We start from the raw sequence: 23,899 nt of genomic DNA on the forward strand, positions 1-23,899 counted from the left end.
ACACAAGGCCTTTATTTCTTGTTATAAAGTAATCGATCCTTATTCGTTTTAGTCAACACAATAAACCACCTGTGTGAGGCAATCACACACAAAAATGTGATCACACACAAGATGTAGTATTTGTCCAGAGTAATAATTTACCAAAGCTCAACGGGCGGAAAAGATTCCAACAGAAATACAAATACAAAAAAATATGAGTAAATAACAATTTGTGAAGATTTGTGAAGATTCTTAAACATATAATTTTTGCATACTTTCTTAAGTTTATATAATTTCCCTCATGTAAATCCTACTGTAGCCTAAATGAAGGGAGCCATTTTATCATTGCTAATTTGATTTACTCAAATTTGGAAATCAATTTTTGGTATTTTGATTTGAGACAACCTTAAATATATATAACACTTAAACATGCAAGTCCCTTGAGGCAAATTTGTCATTTGTGGTACTGGGCTATACAAATAAAGTTGACTTGACTTGACTTTTATGGGAGTACTTAAACCTGGTTTATGGCACCACCTACAGGTGGATAATAGAATCTTTATTCAAATAGCATGACTTGCCAACACGACTACTTAAAATGTTAAAGAATAACACAAGAAGGGTTATAAAAAATATTTGACAATTACCTTTTTTAAACATTTGAAACCGCTGGTAATCTAAGGCTGTGATTATGCTCAACAGAAATATATATGAATGTGCATGGAAAATGTGTGTGACAATTTGTGACCTTCCTCTGTGCAATACAGTACCGGCCTCACGTCACTGTCACATAAGAGTGATGCAGTCATCTTGGCTTGTTAAATAAGTTACTTTTATAACCTTTATCAATGCAGCTCTTTATATACAAATCCACCAAAAGTCACAAAAATTCACTCTCAAATAATAAAAAAAGCAGTAAGTGCCCCCTGAAAAACCCAAGCCTATTTTAGAATGATGAATAACCTCTAAAATTAGCCAAAGACTTTCACAAGTTTCTTTCTTAAACAGAAAACCAAACATTACTGCATAAACATGATATTGGAATATCTTTTTCCCGTGACAAACAAATGCCACTTAATCAAGGATGTCGAGGATTCCCCTGTACTTGTCTAAGATTTGTCCAAATATATTCTGTTTTACAGCATGTTGGCATATGTTTGCCACTTAAAAATAAGATAAACAAATAATCTTCAATCCCAAAATACACAGTATGGGTTTAAGACTGTTGGGTTTTAATGCTATATAAGATGCTAAAGCATGATCTTATCGTGTTAAGTTTTTTTTTAGTAGTCTGCTCCATTTTAGTTTCTATGGTATCAAAATTGTGTTAGATTGTGTATACAAGGCTATATATATATATATATATATATATATATATAGCGTTTTTTTCCCAAAACCGTCAATGGTGTTATAAGTGCTCAACTAATGAGGAGTGGAATATCCACACAGATACAAGAAAAAAAGTTTTAATGCATTGCAATGCATTAAAACTTTTTTTCCTGTATCTGGGTTGATATATATATATATATATATATATATATATATATATATATCTATATATATATATATATGAGTTATCTAAACCTGAATATCATCTTAAGTAGGTGTTAAGTATTGTCTATAAACAAACCAATTATAATCACAAAACTTTGCAGTTTGAGCTGGATTTTTTAAAAGCACAGTTATGTCATTTTATATTTGCTTGGGGTCACCTCAGTTGGACAAATCACGGTGCCAATTTTTTTAAAACTAGCCCTGGTAGAGTAAGTGAACTACAGAAATATTGGCATTTATTCTGAGGACTGATGAGGACTTTTCCATGTTGCTGAGAACTGCAGTACAACACCTCCACCAACTAGTTGCATTTCCTCAGCCCAGGTAGCGTCAGCTCATACCTTGAGAGAAGAGAACAAATAAAGTAAGCTAAATGTAACACTTACATTTACACACCTTTTCATTCCAGTGGTTTTTGTTTTCACTAGTATGTTTTTGGAGTATTACTCCATTCAGCAAAGACCTCGGTTAGAAAGTATTTGCAAATAATGTTTTAATCAGCTGGGAGTACCAAATGGGGTACATCACATCCGGTAAGGGCCAGACAGTTTGGATGTTCCCAGGAGGGTATTTGAAAGTTGATTTAAGTCAAGTTTATTTCAACAGCTTTAAATCACATTTGCAATGTTAAAGGGCTTCATGCTCACTCAATGAAGAACAGGTAGATACAGTAAACAACAACGGAGAGCACACTCTAGCCTTACTTCTTCGGTTCATGTTTGTTTCACCTATGTTCCAAAGTTGTTGCTTTTGGGAAGTTTTCCCCCCAGTGGAGGCAAATCTATGGTTTTGAGTGCTAACATGAATTATAGTGAATATTATGGCACCAGGTGGGTGTGTGGGGTATGTCTTTTTTTATTCCATTTGAAGTGTACTTGTGTTTCCTACAGTTGTCTTTACCACTTGCACTGGCTGTGGAAAAGAATTCCTTCTGTGTGGACAAATAATGAGAACTGTCGCATGGGCTGTGTGAAATGTGTGACCGCACAGGGCCTCGTGCCTGGCCTGCAATTTTTTCTTTTATATATACGTTTTTTAGTTTTTCTAATGACTGTTCTTGACCCAACATGCTTCCAAAATGAAATTTCTGTGTCAATTCCATTATGCATTGTCAAGGTTAGATGACACAATCTAACAAATTATTCAGGTTTTTTCATTTTCGATATTGCTCCATCTCGCTGCTCACTGCGAGGAAGGAGGAGAAGGGGAAAGAACTGCAACTGCATGAGAGCGCGACCAATTTCATAAACATGAGTTGGTAATGAGAAAAGGAAAATAATTAAAAAGAAGGAAGAATTTCATAAGTCACTGCAAGGATCGCTGGATAAATTTGTCAACACTTCCAGAGGTGTAGAAAATAGCTATATGATGTGACCATAGGCTACGTGTAATGACCGGTCTGAAAAATGATCTGAAATCTGAATGAAATGTAGGCTATAGACCTGAAATATTGAATTGTAACATACTGTCATACTTCAACATGCCAAAATAAAGTGATAGCTGAGCTGACTAGATGTAAGGCCAATAGTTTTACAGTTGATTTTTTTCCTTCAAAAGACTAAAATAACAAAAAGTCATAGCTGAGAATATGTGCATGATGATGCTGTATTCTACTTGTTAGAAATGTATCGCACAAAGATTAATTGTGCAGAAGAACTAGAATAGCTATGTGCGTGTGACCGTGATTCATGCGCATGCACATCAACGAGGAGGGCCTCGCATGTCACGTTTGTACACCCCCTGCGATGGCCCTGCAAATAATATTCCTATCAGCTAATCTAAATTTCACTCATTTGCTACTCTATTCAGTATTAAATGAATTGCAATAGATACTCGACCCAGGTCTGGATATACATCCTCACACTAGATGAAAAGTCATGGGTCCAGAATCATGAAAAAGCAGAAAGCTTGAACCTCATACCATTCTGTAAATCCTTTGGCAAGATCCATATGGGAAAGATCAATCAGGACCTATGGACAGAATTAGAACGGTCAGTGAACTTGAAAAGGGGTGCAATGCTGCACAGTTCAGATTCATTAAATTAACCCTGTAATTCAAGCATTCAACTGACAATCCGATCAAGAATGACTTACAATACATGCAAGTACTACAATACAACCCTTAGTTTAGTAACATTGCATGTAATGTTTCAACATGATAATTTGCGAGATAGCTACACCAAGACTAAACCTCCTAACAGTATCTAGGATTTAAGTTAATAATGATTTTTGAGGTCTTCTATCATGCATGGTCTGTCATTGGCAGCATTACCTACCATGCCAATCTCCTTTCTCTCCCGTGTGTGGAACATTTTGTTGTTTTTCACTGCCAAATCAAACTTCCTGGTCACTGCCTCTTGTAGTGACACATCATACTCAAACCTGTGAGCAACCATGATTGGAAGAAAGAGGGTCATGGAAAACACAATCACCTTCTGAACATAGAGCGCAACTCTTACAAACGTCATGCAGAGTATTGGAAAATAAAAAAAGTGTTTATGTCTAGTGGGTTTACTTTTCATTGAAGACAGGATTCACGGTCCTCTTTTTGACCTGTGTCCTCATGCGATGTCTCCAGGACTGGTCAGGGAGTAGGTATAGACGAACGTAAGTATCTGAGCCATTCTCATTGCAGCGGAACAGGTTCCTGCAAAGACCACGAGCAAATGTCCGTTTTAATGCTACCATTCTGAAGGCTGTGGTTTTTGTTTAGCTTACTGGCATCTATGGTGACAACAGTTATTGGAGAGCCATTCAAAATGAACAGAAGTCACCAATGCAGTTGTGTCAGTGCTGTTCCCACCACCAAACAAAAAACATGTCTGAACCTGGGTTTTAGCTAATAATGTTGTTACATCTGTTGATAAAGGTCTTCAAGTTTAGTCTGCTGTTTGTTGGCCACACCAACTTTGACCTTCGAACTTGATTCTACTTGCTTTACTCTTCCACATTTTAATCCTATGGTGAAGAAGTAAAACACTAGGCACCATGGATTTTTTTTCCAAGTAAGTCCTACCACACAGCAACCATTAAAATAAGTAACCACAATGTGTTAATGATATGAATATTCACGGTTTAACTACTGTCTTAATTACACAAGCAACAAAAATTACATTTGTTTGCATGTATATCTTCAGCATTGTAGCTTTAATTAGCGCAGAAATGAACTCCGGAGTATTTAGGACATATTTCTGTGATTGTGACTCCTAGTGTACCAATATATTCATCTTGAGATCTGAGCAAATTCTCTTGATATGAGATACTGTAGAAGCAAGAAATTGTTGTATGTTTTTGGAGGACCTGCAGCAGTTGACCAGGACGATGAGCTTGTTCCTCAGAGTGGCGTAACGCACTGTCAGCTGGATCTCCCCAAATGACCCCTGATGGTTCATGATGGCTCTTCAATGGTTAACAAAATGTTGTTAGTCTTATACACAGTATAACAATTCACTCTCAACATTTTTAAGTCACATTTCTGCTCACTATTGATCAGTCAGAGAGTTGGCTAAAGGGCAATGGGCACACATGTACCCATTGCCCTCAGTGTCAGCATAAATAACACACACACACACACACACACACACACACACACACACACACACACACACACACACACACACACACACACACACACACACACACACACACACACACGCACACTATATGTACAAAAGTATTGGGACACCTGGCCATTACACCTACATGAGCTTTTATGACATCCCATTCTAAATCCATAGGCATTAATATGGAGTTGGACCCCCTGTTACATCTCTTTTCTGCAATGGCTGTCTCTAAATTCAGCCTTTGGATCTTGGCTTTAACACGTACTTCCTCCAATTCAAGCTTCTGTTTCTTCTGTAAAACTGCAGCAGGTTCAACTAATCCAGCTAGCTTTGCATCTTCATTAGCACAAACTGATGATCTGGCGGACATGACAGATGAACATCCAACAAATGAATCCTTTTTTCACGTTGGTGTGATATTACCAACTGCCACTTGCGATGCACTATCTTCAGGGTCTACATCATTATTTAGGTCTTCATTATCAACACTTATAAACCTCATCATCCTCAGCTGTCCAGTTTCTTTGTTTGTTTTGCTTTCATGCAAAGCATCTATCCAATTTTCAAAATTTTTCTGCAAACTGTCTGATAGTCATCATCTTAGGCTCAAACCAATTGCTTAGTTCAGCAGCCTTTTCATCTTCAGGTAGAAGATCTCCTACTTGCTGGCTGAGCTCTTCAAACTTAATGACAAGAGCGTAGAAGTCATGGTGCACGCATTCTTGCACTTTTTGCAAATTGCCAGCCTCACTCATTAAACTTTCAACTTCTTTCTTTATACCAGTTATCCAAGCTAATACCCTCTCCTGGCTCCAAGGAGCTTATGCAACTTATTCTCCAATGCTTTCTCGGTTAGCTTGATCCCTCTTTTAGAGTCCATCTCCACAGTGTCAAATCCTTCCTTATCTTCAGCCATCATATCAGTAAAGCAATGTGTAAATTGTGTGCAAATGATTAAACGGTATTTCCACTTTTCTCATCAAGCAGTTGCAGCACAACTTCTAAAACACGCAGAAACTTCAATGGCTTTTACGAGGAGAAGCCTTCATGTTTGCACTCAAGAGTATAAACTGAGTAGCTAGGATCTTGAATCAAAATAGCTTCATCATTCAGCATTCGCTTCAGGGCGTCTGGCTGTCTATCTTCAGAAATTTGAGTCATTTAAAGGATCTCAGTCCTTTCTTTACCTTTCTGAAGTTCTTTTAATCAGGGCATACCACACACATTGCGTTAGCTAACATCCAGCTCTCCCTTGTAGTTCATTTTCCGAACCGCTTATCCTGCTCTCAGGGTCGCGGGGATGCTGGAGCCTACCCCAGCAGTCATTGGGTGGCAGGCGGGGAGACACCCTGGACAGGCCGCCAGACTGTCACACAGGGCCGACATACACACATACATACACACACACACATACATACACACACACACATACATACACACACACACACACACACACACACACACACACACACACACACACAGTCATACCTAGGGACAATTTAGTATGGACGATTCACCTAACCTATATGTCTTTGGACTGTGGGAGGAAACCGGAGCCCCAGGAGGAAACCCACGCAGACACGGGGAGAACATGCAAACTCCACACAGGACGACCTGGGACGACCCCCAAGGTTGGACTACCGCGGGGCTCGAACCCAGGACCTTATTACTGTGAGGCGACCACACTAACCACTGCGCCACCATGCCGCCTATTTGTGTTAATTTCCTCCGAGCAGCTTTTCTACTAAATGTAGTGGTATTCCTTCTGGATGTCAAGTTAAACCACTAATGAGCTGTAGGCACAGTAACTTCAGTCTGACGCAAATGACAGGAGATGTAATCCAGTTTAAAAACGTTTACTGAACAAAAGGTTTCAATTACATCGTGTCACACAGTAGAAAACTTTATGCTCACGTGCCTAACATAGCTTTCTCTCTGACTCAATCACTGAACATGACGTCACTCACTATTAAAGGGAGCGTCCTCATATTTTGGCTCTTTATATATATATATATACATTATCCAAGTCGCTTATCCTGCTGTCAGGGTCGCGGGGATGCTGGAGCCTATCCAATCAGTCATTGGGCAGCAAGCAGGGAGACACACACACACACATACATATATATATAGCATTTTTCCCCCAGAAACCATCAATGGTGTAGAGAAAAGTGCTCAACAAATGAGGAGCAGAATATCAAGATAGATCTATCTTAATATATATAGCGTCTTTAAAAGAAACACTCAATGGTAGGAAAAGTGCTCAACAAATGAGCAAAATAATCCAGTGACTCAAGTAAATTCTTTATGAGACAGTACAAGCCTGTTTCATGCCATAGGCAGTCATCAGTGACTGGATTATATGGGGTGTCTCCCCACCTGCCGCCCAGTGGCTGCTGGGATAGGCTCCAGCATCCCCGCGACCCTGGGAGCAGGATAAGCGGTTTGTATAATGGATGGATGGATATATATACCTCAAGATGACAAAAACAGATGATTGGCACAGATTTCAGCTTTGCCCAGAGACAATGCTATGTTTACTACCCTTGCACTTGGGACTACATGTGTCCTTGCTGGTTAAGGATTACATCCAAACAGAACCTTTTTATCATTGTAAATCCTACTCTGTGTCCATCTTCATTAAGAGGAATGTTAGCTCCACACTTATCTAAAAAAAAAAAAATCCCTGGAATAATAAACATTTTTCAAATCCTCTGATGAATGGACAACAAAAAGTGAGAGGCTTACTTCTGTTAAAAACAAAGAAACCAACAAAGAAATAAACTCACTCCGGATAGGGTGCTCCATCCGAAAGGTCGAAGCGAGATGAGGTGATGGAATTCTCCGACAGCAGGCTGTGGGAGTCGAACCGACGCATGTGGGGTGTGGCAGGAACCGATCGCCGGCCGTCAGAAGCCAGGAAGGAGTCACGGCGGTGGGCAGTGTAGTCTCCATCAAAGCCGTTGGAGGGGCCAACCTTCGGGGCCGGGGATGTGACATGGGCGGGGCTGGTGGGGGAGGCAGGAGGGGCAGAGGAGGGTGCGGAGGTTGCAGGAGTGGCTGTGGAGGGGCCACCTCTCTGGTTGGTCTGCAGAGTTCGCGGTTTGGGTTGTGGTGGAGGGAGGAATTTGGGTGGCGGCTTTTCAACAGTAATAATCTAGTTTGGAATTAAGGACAGCTTGTGTCAATAATGAAAATATGAGATAATTTTGCTTACTAAATTAATTAATTTAATTGATCTAACTGCTGTACATGTCCTCTCTGAGGAAATTAACGATGCTCTGCAAGTGAGAACAGGCAACAGTCCAGTCATGGAAAGCAGTGTGTTTGTGTGCACATGTCTGTGTATAACATTTGAATGTGTATGCAGCATATGAAAGTCTTTGTACTGTGTGTGTGTGTGTTTGTGTGTGTGTGTGTACATGTCTGCATATCAGTTGATGCTCACCCTGAGTGTGGCCTTCATCTTTATCTGGCTATTGGCTCCAGAGCGTTCTAGCAGAAAGCACTGGTCCAGCATCATGTTGGAGGTGTTGAGGAGACGACTGAGGGGCAAGTTAAGGGCACCCAGGAGAGTTTTCTTCCCCTGCTCCTTGACCTGAGCTTGGAGAACATTGTGCCGGACAAACACAATAAAAATCTAGTAAGTACATTATATGACTGAACTTTATTACCCCCTAAGAATGTGTCTGATACAAAAACAAGGGAAACACAGAAAACTTTAAATGGAAAATTGCTATTACAACTATTAAAAAAAAACATTGAAAATGACTTTACAACATTGGTATGACATGCAGGTTTTAAGGAACTTTTGCTAGTGCGACTTGCAGAATATGGCTTTCTATACCTAATTGTGCAGCACTGGAATCAGACCTTTCTGTCCTTTATGAGAACTGACACAAAGTTCATAATTGTTAGCCTGAAGCGGGAAAAATGGCCCAGTGGTTAGTAAGATCATCCATCCATCCATCCATTATCCAAGCCGCTTATCCCAATTGGGGTCGCGGGGATGCTGGAGCCTATCCCAGCAGTAAGATCATGTTATATTAATGTATCCTCTGACTAGATACGGGATTATAATATAACCCTGTATTAGCCACATAAAACTGTCCCCTAATTGTGAAACCGTAGAAGCCAAAATTGGCCAGACGAACAAATAGGAACATAAACTGACTGATATCAAATATAGTTTGATCTAATTTTCTAAGGTAAACCAACTAGGACGTGAAAAGAAAATGTCCACCTTTCAAGAATCCAATGGAGTGTTGCACTCTGTAACATCTACATAAACTGTTAGCTGATAGAAATTGAGTCAAAAAGCTGGACCGAGTTGCAAGAATACCCCTGTTCTGACTATTTTGAAGCAAACATCTTAATACCCCCCCAATACTAAGTTGGCTGTATTAGCTAAATGTTTCTTTATTGGCCAACACAGCTGAGTGAATCTGTAGGAGAGTAAGAGTGTGTCATTTCAATACACAATCTGGTTAAATGACTTGGTCCAATAAACAAGCCATGACTCTCCCTGATGCATGCAACTCTGGCAGCTTTCAAAGTTAAAGAAAGTTCCAACAAATGAAGAGTATGCAAGAGAAAAAAAACTAATGTGTCACGACACAAGGGATCCGATTATTTTCCTGTGAGTTTTGGAAGGGTACTGGGGGGGGGGGGTTACTAGTCATCCTTATCATTGCAAACTCAGGGAATTCTCACTTTGAATATATCTGACAAACTGAATCAAAAGCAAAAATTTTAAACTTGCTTATTTCATAGTAGATGGGTAAAATATGCTGTGGTAGACTGAGCCTAGATGGACCTTCTTACATGTTCTCTTGTGTGTCCCACCTAAGAAAATATACCTATGACTCTGAATCACAGCTTTAGTTTCATACAGTGCTGGTTTAAATGGAGAATTAGTTCTAAAAGATCACAATGGGTCAAACGGAACTGATGGCTTCAAGTGAAGCAAACATTTTGTAAGGGCAAATACTATACATTGTCCAGTGTCAGACCTGAACAATGAGGTGCTGGTTCTCGATGTTGTGCACAAAGAAGGTGAAGCCCTCCTCCCACACTGGGTCTTTAGATGCATACACAACCTGTGGGGGAAACAGAGACATTAGTAAATACAACTGAAGAATATGACTCCAAAAGCTATAGATCCATTTTGGAGAAAAGATCATTATTTCCAAAGTAACAACCCTTAATTTCATAAAACTTTCATCAGTTAAGGCCCTAACCTCAGCAACAAGGCCCTAACCTCAACAGTTTCAATAATCAATTTTGATAGAATAGGAGTCATGTTTTTCATTACAGGGGACTTTCTAGTTTGGGAAAAATACTGAAATGCTACAAAATTCTTTGAAAAGAAACGAGCCAGCATCAGCCGCAGGACAGTGTCCTCTAATTTTGAAATTGTAGTTGTGAAAGTAGGCCAAACTAATGAATAGGAACATCAGTTGTCAAGTATCAAGTATAGTTTGATCAAATTTTAGGGAAAGCATGGACTAAAGTGATGAACTAAAAGAGGTACCTTGCTTTTCTGAATTTGTTCGTCAATGGAGACTTCCACAAATGAATTGGGATTGGCAGTTCTCCTTGTGAGCTGAAAACACAATGCAAATCAGTGACACACTGTTTGTTTCTTTGGCACCAAGTCTGTATGTGAATGTGATTAAATATGACTGCCTGCTGTACGTGAGCATTTCTTTCCATTTGTCCAAAGTTGTAAAGATTGTTGAATATTAATGATTTCAAATCTGGAGCAAAGGTAGACATTTTGGGTGTCAGGCTTCGCATCCTTTGGCTGACATAGTTGAAGCAACCAGGAAAGCCAGAACATGAAAGTTTAGACCAAAAAAAAAAAAGCAGTTGTAAAAAAAAAACAACAAACAAACAAGAGGACTCACTGTTCCTCCTGCAAAGTGTCCTAGAATTCTTGAAAATAGAGAGAGAGAAAAGGTGGTGTATGTGACTACAACTCAGGATAAATGGGATGTTGTATGTGACCTCAACTCCGAATAAATGGGATGCTGTATGTGACCACAACTCAGAATAAATGGGAGTCCATAGGCCTGGCACAGAAAATATGAGCATCCCAAATGAATGCATACCTGATAGGCTACAAATAGGTACAGCGACTCGCATTGTGGTTCCAAAACTTGGGATGGTTCAAAACACATTCACAGTCACGTCAACTAAATTTCTCTATCAAAATCAATCACAGTATCATGCTTGCATGTTTTAATGTGTTTGCATTCAAGGACCTGTCATTATGCTGACCAGAAACACTGACACAGCAATGTTGGGAGTGTGTCTGGAGGGACGTTCATGCCTTCTAGCTTGAACACATTCTACATTCCAATCCTAATACATGGCTGAACCGCCAGAGACACCAAAAAGAGATGTCTGTTTTTTCAAGGAGAACAGAAGGTGGCTGTTTCCTTTTACAGGGGCACAGAAAATGGATGTCATCATTCTCACGTGCAGACCACAACGAGGAATTTGGCATCTTCATTAGAGGAAATGTAGTCCTTGTGAATGTTGTTTATCATTAATTCCCATAGAGGGGAAATGCTATAAATGTCAGATGTGGTGTCCAATAATATTCCAACAGAGTCAGCACAAAGGACAACCACAGCCCACTGTTTAACAGCAGCATCCTAGACACTCGAGCACATGCTGGAGGAAGAGCATCGTTGACAGTTTCTATGTGAGGTAATGCAGGGTGATATGGAATATTTTAAATCCTTCATAGGTAATTTTTACAATATACTGATACATATATCTCATGATGTCTGTTTACATGTACAAAAATACCATGTTTATGAATCCAGTTGAGGTTTCATCCCATTGAGCTGTTTGATAATGTAAAGTATAACATAAAACCAAAACTAGCTTTCAAACAATTGTCCCTAAAAGCCCCTCATTGCTCATTTTATGAGATTCTTAAGGCAATAGATTTTCGTTATCAGTAATCTAGGCAACAAAACTGTGCATCACAATATCCAAATTGAATTCCAATACAACACCATAGAATGAAGATAAACAATAATAGTGGAGTATTGCCCAGCTCAAAATGTGAAGGTGCACTGCCTCGAGAAAAAAAGAAGGATGAAGGGGTGGGATAGCAGGACTTCGGAAGAGGTCTTTTCCCCCCTCGTTTGTACTTAAGAAAATATATATGTTCACTCTTCAACTGTAATTCTCTCTTTGGCCAGCAGAGAGAGTTTATTGACTGCGAACTAGATTTCGACAGGAAACACAGTATAAAAAAGTGGTTAAACAGAAGATCTGGGACAATAGAAACTATTCCGGCTTATGAGTTTAATACCGCAGAGAAACACCTGGTTTCATTCTGGAATAAACAACAATCTTTAAAGCAGTGGGTCAACAGACCACACATTTAAAAAGACTCAGACATGTTCTCAAAGATCGATACATAATGTTTGAGAACATCTGCCTTTCCTTCATTTTCTCTCTAGAAGAAGGACAGGCCGATTATGAATACCAGGTACATTTACATGTCTGTGATAGGACTAGTGTTATAGATATGACATTTACAGAACAGAGTGCTTTAGTATGCATGCTCACTATTCTACACTTCATCCGGGCACATTTCTGTGTGCAGGGAAATGAACAGTGAACAGGCCTCAGGTGAGGGAGGAAAACCAGCGGCCCAGGTTTGTAAACACGCCTACTTAAAATGACTGGCATTCACCAGACAAACAGGAAATACCAGCCACAAAGGGACACGTAGTATCAACAGAGATAGCAGTTCGGATTGAGTCATTATGCCGCCCAAATCTGTGCCACTTAGAAACAATCCTGCCTCAAGGACTATCCATGCTAACCATGCATGCTGTGTACTGTAGCGAGAAGTGTCAACGAGGTGAAGCATCGACTTACACAAACAACGACCAAAATCTACAAGAGCAGTATCATAGACATAGGACATAAGGGGAGGTTTGACTAAATGGTAGCAGAAAGGTGACCAGTTCAGACTGTTCGGCTAGCTTGCAGAATATATATATCTAATAAATAGTCTTCCTCTCGGGCAATTAATTACCATTAGTGTAAATAAGTCAACTTTTCTTCTCTTTTTTTTTAAAGAAAAAAATAAAAAATAAACAGGCATTCTTACCCTGGCTTCCTTTGAATGCTTCCCATGTTTGTGAGTGTGGCTGAACTCACTGTGGTCTTTCTGGTGACAAACATGAGAATATCATAAGCACATTTGTTTATACATGCTGCAATATCCTCTTACAACAACATTATTGTCTATTAAGACCCACTCACTGGTAGGTTTGAGGCGTTGTCCAAATACACTGCAAGCATGGCACAGGCACAGCCGTCATCATTCTGGACAACATTGATAAATAGAAATTGAGTCTTTAGCTGTCTGATGGCCCCCATAACTCTGTCACACCTGGGGGAAGCAACATCTTAAACACGAGAGACATTCAGAAGGGTCCAGGGATCCTCTTACTCAAATATACTCAAACAAACTTGGCAAGTGTTTACAGGTATGAAGGTGAGCTCTGATGAGTGACAAATAAGGAAAAGTGAAGGTACCTCCTGCAACAGGCTCTGGTCTGTCTGCAGGGACAGCCACTGGAGTTTCATATGGACTTCTCCATTCTGGACCCCATCCAAAGGAAACCACTGCAACAGCAAATCAGGATAGCAGCATTTTATTAATAATTTGAGCCTATTTCTCAAAGTATGCTTTGATTCTGAAAATAAAAAAATTGCCCCGAAATTAATCACACTTATTTTCCCTATGTATTAAAAGTAGAATCAGGTTTTGTAAACCAAGTTTCCATAGTAGCTAATAACTGTTAATAGCACTTAGTTGTTTGTTATTGTTATTGTTATTATTTATTGCTAATGCTATGGCAGCAATGGCAAGTTTTTCATTTAGTTTAACCATGGCCTTATATGGAACCTCACCTGATCCATCTCTTTCTCTCGCTTCACTTCTCCAAAATCAATCTGATACCTATGGGGTAATTATTAATTCATTGACAATTGACAAAACTCACAAGTAATCATGATGGCTGAACAACATATATGCAAAACATAGGGGAGAATCAGAATGATAAATAATAAGCTAAATACTCGGATTTAATCTCAAACATAGTATTTCTGTGTTATGATGTCTCCCAGTTCAGTTTAGTCAGTCATTTTCCACAGTCGTTGTCTCCATAGCCTCAGTCAGTCAGCTCATAACCTCAATCATTGTCTGTTGTCTTTCCTGTTTTATTTTGAAGTTCTTGCCTGTCTTTGTTATTTCAGTTCCTGCCCCTGGTCTTGTCATCAGTCGACCCCATGTATCCGACACCTGTTCCCCATTCCCTGTTTAGCTCCAGCACATATACTCCCCTGGTTTTCCTGTTCCTTTGCCAGATCGTCTTGCATTTTGTCTGTAAAGCAGCACCTACTAGTTCAGCCTGTCTACCCGGTTTTTGAATCATCTGTTTTCTGAACCTTTTTTCCTTTGCCTGTCCTCGTCGGATCCATTTGCCGGTTTGGGCTGAAAACCCAGTAATTCGAACTTGTGCTTTGAATCTGTTTTGCTTGTCTGTCTGCTCCTTGTATATCTGGTCACCTGTTTGGACCGGCCGCTGCCTGTTTGATCATTAAACTGACTGTACTGTAACCTCCCTGTCTGAGTCCTGCATTTGGGTTCTCATCTGCCAGTTTCCCCAGGAAACGTAACGCAGTGTTTCATTACAGACAGCAAAAAATAAATAAATAAAAGCTATGGTTTTTTTACCCTGTCATCTTCACAAATTAAAAAAAAATAAATTCAAGAAGCTGTTTTTAAAACATCTAGTGTTTGCTTTCATGCAATGACAAAATTCTATTTTTCAGTTTAGCAAAAACACGTTAGGACGGGAGTGCAGAAAACATCTAAATCCATTTACAACAACAATGATTCTACATAACGCAGTGATGCACATCTACACTCACATTTGGAGGTTTTTGTTACCCCTCCCCCTCTTTTTCTCCCCAATTGTACTTGGCCAATGATCCCACTCTTCCAAGCCGTCCTGGTCACTGCTCCACCCCGTCCACTGAGCTGGGGAAGGCTGCAGACTACCACATGTCTCCTCCGATACATGTGGAGTCGCCAGCCGCTTTTTTTCACCTGACAATGAGGAGTTTCGCCAGGGGGACATAGTACGTGGGAGGATCACGCTATTCCCCCTAGTTCCACCTCCCCCCAAACAGGTGCCCCAACCAACCAGAGGAGGCGCTAGTGTGGCAACCAGGACACATACCCACATCTGACTTCCCACCCGCAGACATGGCCAATTGTGTCTGTAGGAATGCCCGACCAAGCCGGAGGTAACATGGGGATTCGAAATGGCGAGCCCTGTGTTGGTAGGCAACAGAATAGACTGCTATGCCAACTGAATGCGAGGTTCTCTTACCTCCCAAGGAAATCATCTTTGTCTGTGTCCTCATCAAATAGCTCCACCTCCAGCTCCTGCCCTGGGGCCTCGTGCACCACAAACTGTAGATGGACAAAGAAAACATAGTTGTTAATGAAAAGATTAGATTTAAGATGTAAGAGTATCCCCTGCATCAGTCCGTCATCAGCACAAACACCCAGAAGTTTGACTTGAAAAAGGGAAAGAGGAGGAAACATTTCAGGAAGAGTCCATAATGGTGATTTAAAAAGATGAAAATCAAAAAGGGGAGGGGTATATTGGTTGTTGAACACTGCAGTTGTGACATGAATGGAGATGCATTACTTGGAAGAGGGTTAACAAAAAATTGAGCAGTCATCACAGCTTGAGACAATCTCAACTTTCTGTTGGCTACATTAGGATTATAAATGCTGAAAGATGATAAATTGGGATTAGCTCTCCAATATGACGCCATAAAATTGGATTAATTCACTTTTCTTTTTTTTGAGAGATGCAACGAAACATGCGACAGCTTATTCAACTTTTTGATATTCAGCTTCATATGAACTCAACAGTGTTTACAGGTTGATGGCCGAATGCGTCAAGAAATATGCAAGTGACATGAATTTTCTATGAATTCTGAGTTCTGTATTAATGGGTGGTGTTACCTCATACACTTCATTCCAGCGTGGGTGGAGATTCTCTTTAACTGTTTTGCTTTTGAACTGTCTGTTGCCAACTCGGAGTATTGCATAAGGGTCAGACTTGCCCTTAACCATACCCATCATGTAAGTATCCTTGGCCAGGAGATCCCTTGCCTCCATCAAGTGGACCCTCACCACCCCCTGAGAAGCAGAAGATCGGATCGAATGTTAATAACATGTGCAACGTAAGCAGACAAAACACACCTTACATGACCAGGACACTCTGACACAGTCTTGAGGTGGTGCCCCCCCCCAAAAAAAAACAAAAAACAAAAAAAAACACAGCAAGCACTGCAAAGATTTTAGTAATACCTTCTTAGTTGAGAATAGTCTTAATGTCACTCAGGACACCTAAAGTCCCAATCCCATATTGGTAAAATACAACAAAACATCTTCTGCTACCATACGTACACACCAGATACAGAGTGCTCATTATAGACGGTTTTGTGCAAAGCTGAAATCATTAAAACTGAAGCTTACTCTACGGTTGCTCTTATTTGTACTCCCTCTGGATAAAAGCATCAGCTAAAGGCTTAAAATGATATTTTATGCGATACTCACACGAGGTAGTGGGAACCTCATCTGATCTACTTTGACTTGGTCTATGAGGGGGATACACATGCGGTTGGGAAGCACCATTAAAGAGGCAATTATGTCCATGATGGTCTCTTCAGACAGCTGACTGGCAAGAGAGGAGAAATGGGATCAAAGGTCATTACAAGCAGTACGGATTGCATGACCATTAACATCCTGTATAAATGGACCTCCATATCTTTTATTTTTTTATTACAACCTTTTTTTTTATCCAGAGAAGGTTTCCTTGACTAGATATGGCCTTTTTCAGCAACACCCTGCTTTCCTTTTCACAGAGTTCACACACAATGACAAGTGATGATGTTTTCCATGGAAACTAACCTGAAAGCAGGACTGTCCAGGAGATTGGTCATTCCAGTCCAATTGATTAGCAGGGTCTAAAAGAAGAAAAAAAAGTGTGTTTTTACTAAAGCCTTGCACTGGCTAATCATACAGGTTAATTATGAGACAAAGAAAACTTGGATGAATATAGATGAACACTCACAGGGCGGCGAATGAAAAAAAAGGTGACTCCTCCCACCAATGGCACGTGGCCAATGAGAGGCTCCAAAATTACCCTTAGCGTGCCTTGAAACTGGAATATTCAGAACAAATTGATATAAGTCAGTGCAACTTCTCCAATGTAATGACAATACAAGGAAGTGTAACATAAACAGAATTGAGGAAGAATCCTCATCTTCATCATTAACAGCTGTTTAAACTAAACAAACACAAAACTGCTATAATATTACATTAACACAATTTTTTATACACATTTCCTGACACAATCAGGAAATATATGACAAACAATTTAGCTTGCTAGTTAAACTTTTCCTTTTTTCATCCCCTGATGGACTATTCATTTTTCATCCTCTGATTTGAGGTGCACTGTCTGCCGGCTGGTGTAATGACGCTAGACAATGCTGCTGAAGGATTCGTTGGCGGACATGTTTTGGATAGGGAACAACCCTATTAACCACAAACCTATCCTGCCATCACCTGCTCTGAGATAATTATGCACACAAGTTAGAAACAGGCAATGTAGGAAACAGTGAAAAAACTCAGTCCCCACCTGAAGTCCTTTGACACCAGCCGTGATCGGTGGCTTCACTTCCGTGTCAATGTCCACATCACCCTCGTAACTGAAAAGAGAATGTGTGAGTGAAGAGCATGAGGGCGAATTGTACATTAAAGATTTAGGGGACTTTTTCGTAAGATTTACAGTGAAATATCTGAAACTTGGAATATTTGAGGGAATAAAAACAGGAGTTGACACCACATGATGGCATGAATACATGCTTTTTAAAGGACCACTTCGCCAATTTTCAACCTTATCTCTATCTATCCAAACTGGGGATATAGTGTGAAAAACGCCTGCAGTTGTTACAAATCTTCTCTGCGTCTCTGGCACGTAGTTGCAAAATCTGTTTTGTTTATTTTTTCCAGCACCAGTGCCATCATTTGACGTGTCAGTGATGTAGTTGGTGACAAGGAAGAACTACGGGGAAGTTCAGCTTGGATTTCTAGTCTTCGCCTGCGCCTCAGCCACAGGGTGTGCGCTATCACTCAAAAAAAAAACTTCCTGGGTACCGAAGCTGGGTTCGGGTCTGACATTTCTCAGTTCTGCATGGGTCCAGGTTGCAGCTTTCAAATAATAAACGGGTCTAGTTCGGTTCTAGGTAGTACATTTCTTTCTTTTGGGGATCAGGCATGAATTTTTGGTCCCATGAAGACCTCTGCAACAAATTAATAATTATAGGCTAGTGTGGTTATACACAGCAATGATGGACAAGCAGTTTTCTGCACACATTTGTACTGATGCATGGCAACCTCTTGTTACCCAGATATTTTCCCATGTCTCACTAAATTTCCAGTTGGCAAGCACACTTCCCTATCATATTGGCCAAAAAGTTGCCCAGTGTATCATCACCCATACATTATTTGTTGTCTTCCGTTAGGTAACTTGCAGTAAAATGACCACTGTGTTTTGTGTTTATAATAGCTGCTAATATTGCCATATATGATCATGGGCATGGTAAAGGGCATGTATAGGATCAAGGCGTTTTTTTATCAACAAAACTAATCCAATTAAATTCATGTCGTTTTTCGGTTTTCTGATTGAAAACTGAAGATTTTTAGACACTGTTCTTTGTACACAGAGCCACAAGAAATGCCCACCTCCATGAGCTGGGCGGGTTTCTGAAGGATTTGGAGGTTGTGTGTCGGAAGTTTGCATGCATTGCATCCTGGTACATGTAGGCACTGCCGGCATGGCTCCACAACCAGGAGAACTCAGATTTCTTGGTCAATATAGCATGCACTGAGGAATTTATTGCTTCAATTAACTACATTTGCGATCGATGCTGATTGGACACCGATTGGGTGGCACGGTGGCCCAGTGGTTACAGGCCGTCCCAGGTCCTTTCTGTGTGGAGTTTACATGTTCTTCCCGCGTCTGCGTGGGTTTCCTCCGGGCACTCCGGTTTCCTCCCACCATCAAAAAGACATGCATGTTAGGGTTTATACTCCTGTATTGTGCCCCTGACCAAGGCAATAGGAAGAAATATCGAGTTGGTCCCCGGGTGGTGTACAGTGGCTGCCCACTGCTCCGAGCTACACAGCTAGGATGGGTTAAATGCAGAGAGTGAATTTGATTTGTATGTACGTACGAATGACAAATAAAGTGTATTCTCTATTCCATTCTATCCACATAAAAATCAGAGAAATTTCCCTTTAAGTGATGAACATGCCACGGACGATGGCAATGCCACTCGGTTAAAGGGTGAAATCAATTGCTGAACGTTGCCCCGTTCACTGTGAGCACAGAATTACAGACCTTATATTCATGTCCAGAATCACCTCCCTCTTATCCACTTCATGGGTGTACACTTTCATTCCAGTGATTCTGAGAGGCTGAAATTAGGATTACAACTCAGGGATTAGAACTACCACTGCAGTTGTGCTTTGCATTGGATGTTAGTATTGCAGATCAAGATTAACCCCTCTCTAACCACTTCTAAGACTAAACCTTGGATCAAACCCTGCATTTACATTACTTTACAGCATCTTCCACAGTCTATTTCAAATTCATCAAATGTATTTAGCAAAATTATTTAGCCATCTATTTAGCAAATTCCTCTCTCTCTACATTGGATAATGAATTTGTCAGTTGTTTTTACTTGTTTTCAAAAGAAAAAAAAACATTAAAGGTAGTGAAGTGCCCACTGTTAATTACAGAAAATATAACCGGAAAGAAAAACGGCCAGACATTGCTAGATGTAATTACTGTTCACTTTAATGTTAGAATGGGTAAAATCAGTGATGCATAGTAGGTGGTTTGGCAGTGTTGTGAATCATTTATAAAACAAATAAACAAGCACACCAACAGATGTTAGTAAACACAACACATTCAAAGACAATGAAAGTAATGCTAACAATAAAAAAAAAGAAGTAAAAAATGCTCACTCACTTCGTGACCAAAGTGGACCTTGGTAAAGGTGAAGGTTTTGAGGGCGGCGCTTGAGAGCCTGATGGACGGCTGGATCTTTTCTTTGAGGAGCTTCTCCATAAACATTCCAAAGAAAGGCCAGGCCTGCGCCAACACCTGACCACAACGAACAAAGTGTCATATAAAGCATATACTATGTATGTGTTAAATGTGTCATGCGTGCTACCAAGGAACAGTGTTTTACCTTTGTTTTTACTAGCACGACAGACAATCAGCCTACTGATTGAGCACAATAAGGAGTGATAACAATTTTGGAAAATAGATATTTCTAAACGGAGTCAGCATCTCGCACTCTGTTAAATGTGCTCTTGAAATAAAGAAAAGAACAAGAGTGCTGAATTCTGCATCGTTCTCTGAACTATAACAGCAAAAGAGGAGGTGGGTCAGCCTGATCCTTTTCACAGTACCTTGTTAAGCCAGTCTACTTTCTCAACATCAGGGAAGTTGACCTTGGGGAAAACAAAAAATTGAGAGTAAAATTACATAATTGTTTTTTTGTTTTTTTGGTTACAGCTTATCAAAGACTTTGACTTCTCTACTATTCAGCCCAAATGAAAATGAATTGACTAACATGCACCATGTTGATGATGAGGGTCATGATTATGTTGATGTTGCTGTTCTTCTTACTAGAACATTGACATCAAATTTATATTGATGATGATCAATCCCTTTACAAGAATTAAAGATTTAAAGATTAACGGGAACTTTTATCTAAAGTTCAAAAAGTAATTTAATATAATTTCATTAAATACATTTGGCCAAATTAATCAAATCACAAAACACAAAGGCAATAAAATCATTAATCAATTACAGGGAATTAAGATGAAACTTCACAGTTAAAAAAAAAGGCATTAAATTACAAATTTCCCCCAATCCAAAAATTCGACCACCATTCTTTGGGAATACAATTTTTTTGGATCATCACAAATTAAATAAGCACATACATATATGTGCTTATTTAATTTGATTTATCATTACTGTATAATTTATCATTACTGTATGCAATAATGATATTCATGTTGGTCTTATCAGGGTTTATTTTCAGATTTAAGGCTGTGGATTGTTACGGAAGATATGGTATCATCTACCAGTGCACTGTATGTGATGTACCTGTCCCACACTCCAATTACAGGTTGGTGGCTACCCTGAATCTAGCATTAGATGTTGAAGAGAGGGAGTGAATGAGAGCATAAAATTGGATACATCAGAAAATGAAACATGGGATGGTTCTCTCTAAAACTGATGAACAGGCACTTATACAGTAACTGTGTCCGTGTATACATTAGATGCTGAAAGAAGCTTTTATTGTCTGAGAAGATGCAGCAAAGAAGAGCTGCTTTTTGAGTTACTGAAAGCTTATTTGTGGAAAAACGTGCATGTGGAATCAATACTAAAAAAGAGAACCCCCCCCACACACACACACCCATCCATTCACATATGCACGCACGCACACAAAAGTCCCACCAGTGGTGTGTTTTTGTTTTTTATTTGTGTTGAAGGGGAATGACTATGTCCCTACTAAATCAAGAAGTTGATTTGCAAAGATGTTTGTCTACGATAATTTGCATGACATTCCCTTTCAAACAAAACAGATCGAGAGAGAGAGAGAGAGAGAGAGAGAGAGAGAGAGAGAGAGAGAGAGAGAGAGAGAGAGAGAGAACTCAGCTGTACTATGAGTGAATCAGCATTTCCATATCTTCCAGACATGTTGCCTTCTGCGGACATCAGAAGAATCCCTTACAATCTCACCCGTCTTGTTATCATGAGTCATCAAATGAGTGGGTGTGGCGCATCCAAGAGTGGATGTATGAAAAGACAAGTGGAGTTGGCTAACCAACCAAAGACTCAGACATGTTAGCCCAACTATACCACAAAATGGCCAATGTGTTTTGGTAGTCAAGACAACAGTGAATCCGGAAAATACCTGTTCAGGTATGTTTCAGACATTTTTTTATAGACGATATAATGGAAGGTTCCTGGTGTGTCTTTCAAAGCTCCTGACAGGGCTGTAGTGGGCCTACTAAAAGCGGAGGGGGTCTCCCCCCCCAAAAAAAATCGACTGTTTTGTTCTGATCACAGGAACGCAAGCCAACTTTTGACCTTGTCTGACTACGAGTATACTAACTTAATAGTATACAAAAACTCACTACTTAGTGGAGGGATCACGAAATAACAGATATTTCATTCTTGAAAACATCACATGGTAGCGGCTATGATCTTATTTTGTTCCTAAGGTAACACCCCACCCCCCTTGGCGACACCTGTGCCTGAAAATCTGCCTGTCACCTATAGGAGGGTCGATGGTTCGAATCCCTCAAGTGAACACTTTCATTCACTGTTGTAAAGCCCCTTGTGGCAAATTTGTAATTGGTGATATTGGGCTATACAAATAAAATGGACTTGACTTGACTGTCTGAGTGTATATAAACAAGGCGGGTGTACACGAGCAAGGTGTCTAACATCAAACACAACAGGACATGGTAATATTGTGATTACACGGGTAAACGTCTCTCTGGTCATTTGTGGAAGAAGTGGGAAACTGAAAGAGCATACTTGGGAAAGAATCCCTGATTTGTTTATCTTAAGTTCAAACCTTCCGTTTGGGTCTAACATACCGGATTACCCTCAGAATGGGGAAGACCCCCGGTACATACGTACCCACGTTGCCATATTCAGCGTTTTATTCAACTCCTCTTTGATCACGTGCGTTTCTGTGTCCACAAACTGTAAGGAGGTTCCGATGCGGTCGTCTTTCCACCGGCGATTTTTCTTCCACCAAGTGATCATCACCATGCACAGTAGAACCCAGCTGACGCTGAGACCGAGATACCCCGTCAGATACACGGGGTAGAAGACCACCAGTGTTTTACCCACGTATATGAGGAAGTCCATGAGGATGTGATTGACAGCGGCGGGACTCAACTCCTGAGCGCTGCCGTCACCAGCGGCGCTGCCGGCGGGCGCCGCACCGTTCCGGTACATCTGGTCGGCGGGTCGCTGCCCGGGTCTCTCCGGCGAGGATGCGTCGCGCCGCCGCATTATTCCTCTTCACCGAGCCGTCCAACTCGCTCCGCCGTTAGTCCGAACTTTGCTGTGTTTCGTTTCGGTCTATCTCATATAACGATGGTCTCTTCTTTTCATGGCCAAACGAATATGTGATTTCGAAAAGGGTGCAGCGTTTTATCTTTCCCGCACACTGTGAGTCTGTGTGCTAAATCCTCCCGTCGTCCTGAAACTTCCGTGTTGGAAACTTACGCAGCAGGTAGGTGGACCCTCCCAAAACTACACCTGATTCCAAGCGATGGTGGTGGGTGGACGGGGTGAGAGGAGCGCCGTGCGGCTGCTCCAATGAGAAATCCATCCTAAAACGGAATTTGGTTTTATGTTTTATGTTGGACTCTGTTCCGAATTTCTGTTCGTGATATTGAACAAAGCAACGTTGTAAACAGGGACGAGCCTTTTTCTTAATTCAGTGCCAGAACAATCAAATGATATACACCACAACATTCAAATACAAAGGAAAAGGAAAATCCTGGGGTTATCCAGCAAAATATTAACACATATTGATGAAAATATCATGTGTTTTCCTATAGCTCTCATTGT

At 40.4% G+C, this 23,899-nt stretch overlaps 1 protein-coding gene across 2 annotated transcripts; it reads right to left on the bottom strand.

The window, feature by feature from the left end:
• On the bottom strand, nt 1–23,506 carry esyt3 (extended synaptotagmin-like protein 3). 2 transcript variants are annotated; one of them, XM_056289459.1, is made up of 23 exons: nt 22,955–23,506; nt 20,704–20,745; nt 20,258–20,392; nt 19,625–19,701; nt 17,861–17,930; nt 17,294–17,383; nt 17,131–17,186; nt 16,777–16,897; nt 16,180–16,356; nt 15,533–15,615; nt 14,046–14,094; nt 13,668–13,757; nt 13,392–13,454; nt 13,237–13,296; nt 10,627–10,698; nt 10,106–10,192; nt 8,542–8,691; nt 7,883–8,250; nt 4,834–4,932; nt 4,049–4,180; nt 3,810–3,915; nt 3,448–3,504; nt 1–1,867 (listed from the first exon to the last, which is right to left on the bottom strand). In XM_056289459.1, exons 1-23 carry the CDS (start codon nt 23,333–23,335, stop codon nt 1,835–1,837), a joined length of 2,598 nt encoding a protein of 865 aa, XP_056145434.1. In that variant the 5' UTR covers nt 23,336–23,506; the 3' UTR covers nt 1–1,834. The 2 variants fall into 2 exon arrangements, with proteins under 2 accessions (XP_056145434.1, XP_056145436.1); XM_056289461.1 differs by lacking the exons at nt 1–1,867; nt 3,448–3,504; nt 3,810–3,915; nt 4,049–4,180; nt 4,834–4,932 and adding an exon at nt 6,344–6,462.
• Nucleotides 23,507–23,899: the final 393 nt, after the last annotated feature.

This window comes from Lampris incognitus, chromosome 11 (assembly GCF_029633865.1).
Source record: "Lampris incognitus isolate fLamInc1 chromosome 11, fLamInc1.hap2, whole genome shotgun sequence".
Taxonomy (NCBI): domain Eukaryota; kingdom Metazoa; phylum Chordata; class Actinopteri; order Lampriformes; family Lampridae; genus Lampris; species Lampris incognitus.

Bases quoted from the DNA above. Each gene is read 5' to 3' on its own strand.
- esyt3 (XM_056289459.1), bottom strand. From the start codon at position 23,335: ATGCGGCGGCGCGACGCATCCTCGCCGGAGAGACCCGGGCAGCGACCC. The intron at 15,616-16,179 runs GTAACACCACCC...GTCCATCTACAG, and splicing joins GCTGGAATGAAGTGTATGAG to TTTGTGGTGCACGAGGCCCC. The intron at 13,758-14,045 runs GTGAGGTTCCAT...TTGCTGTTGCAG, and splicing joins GAGAGAAAGAGATGGATCAG to TGGTTTCCTTTGGATGGGGT.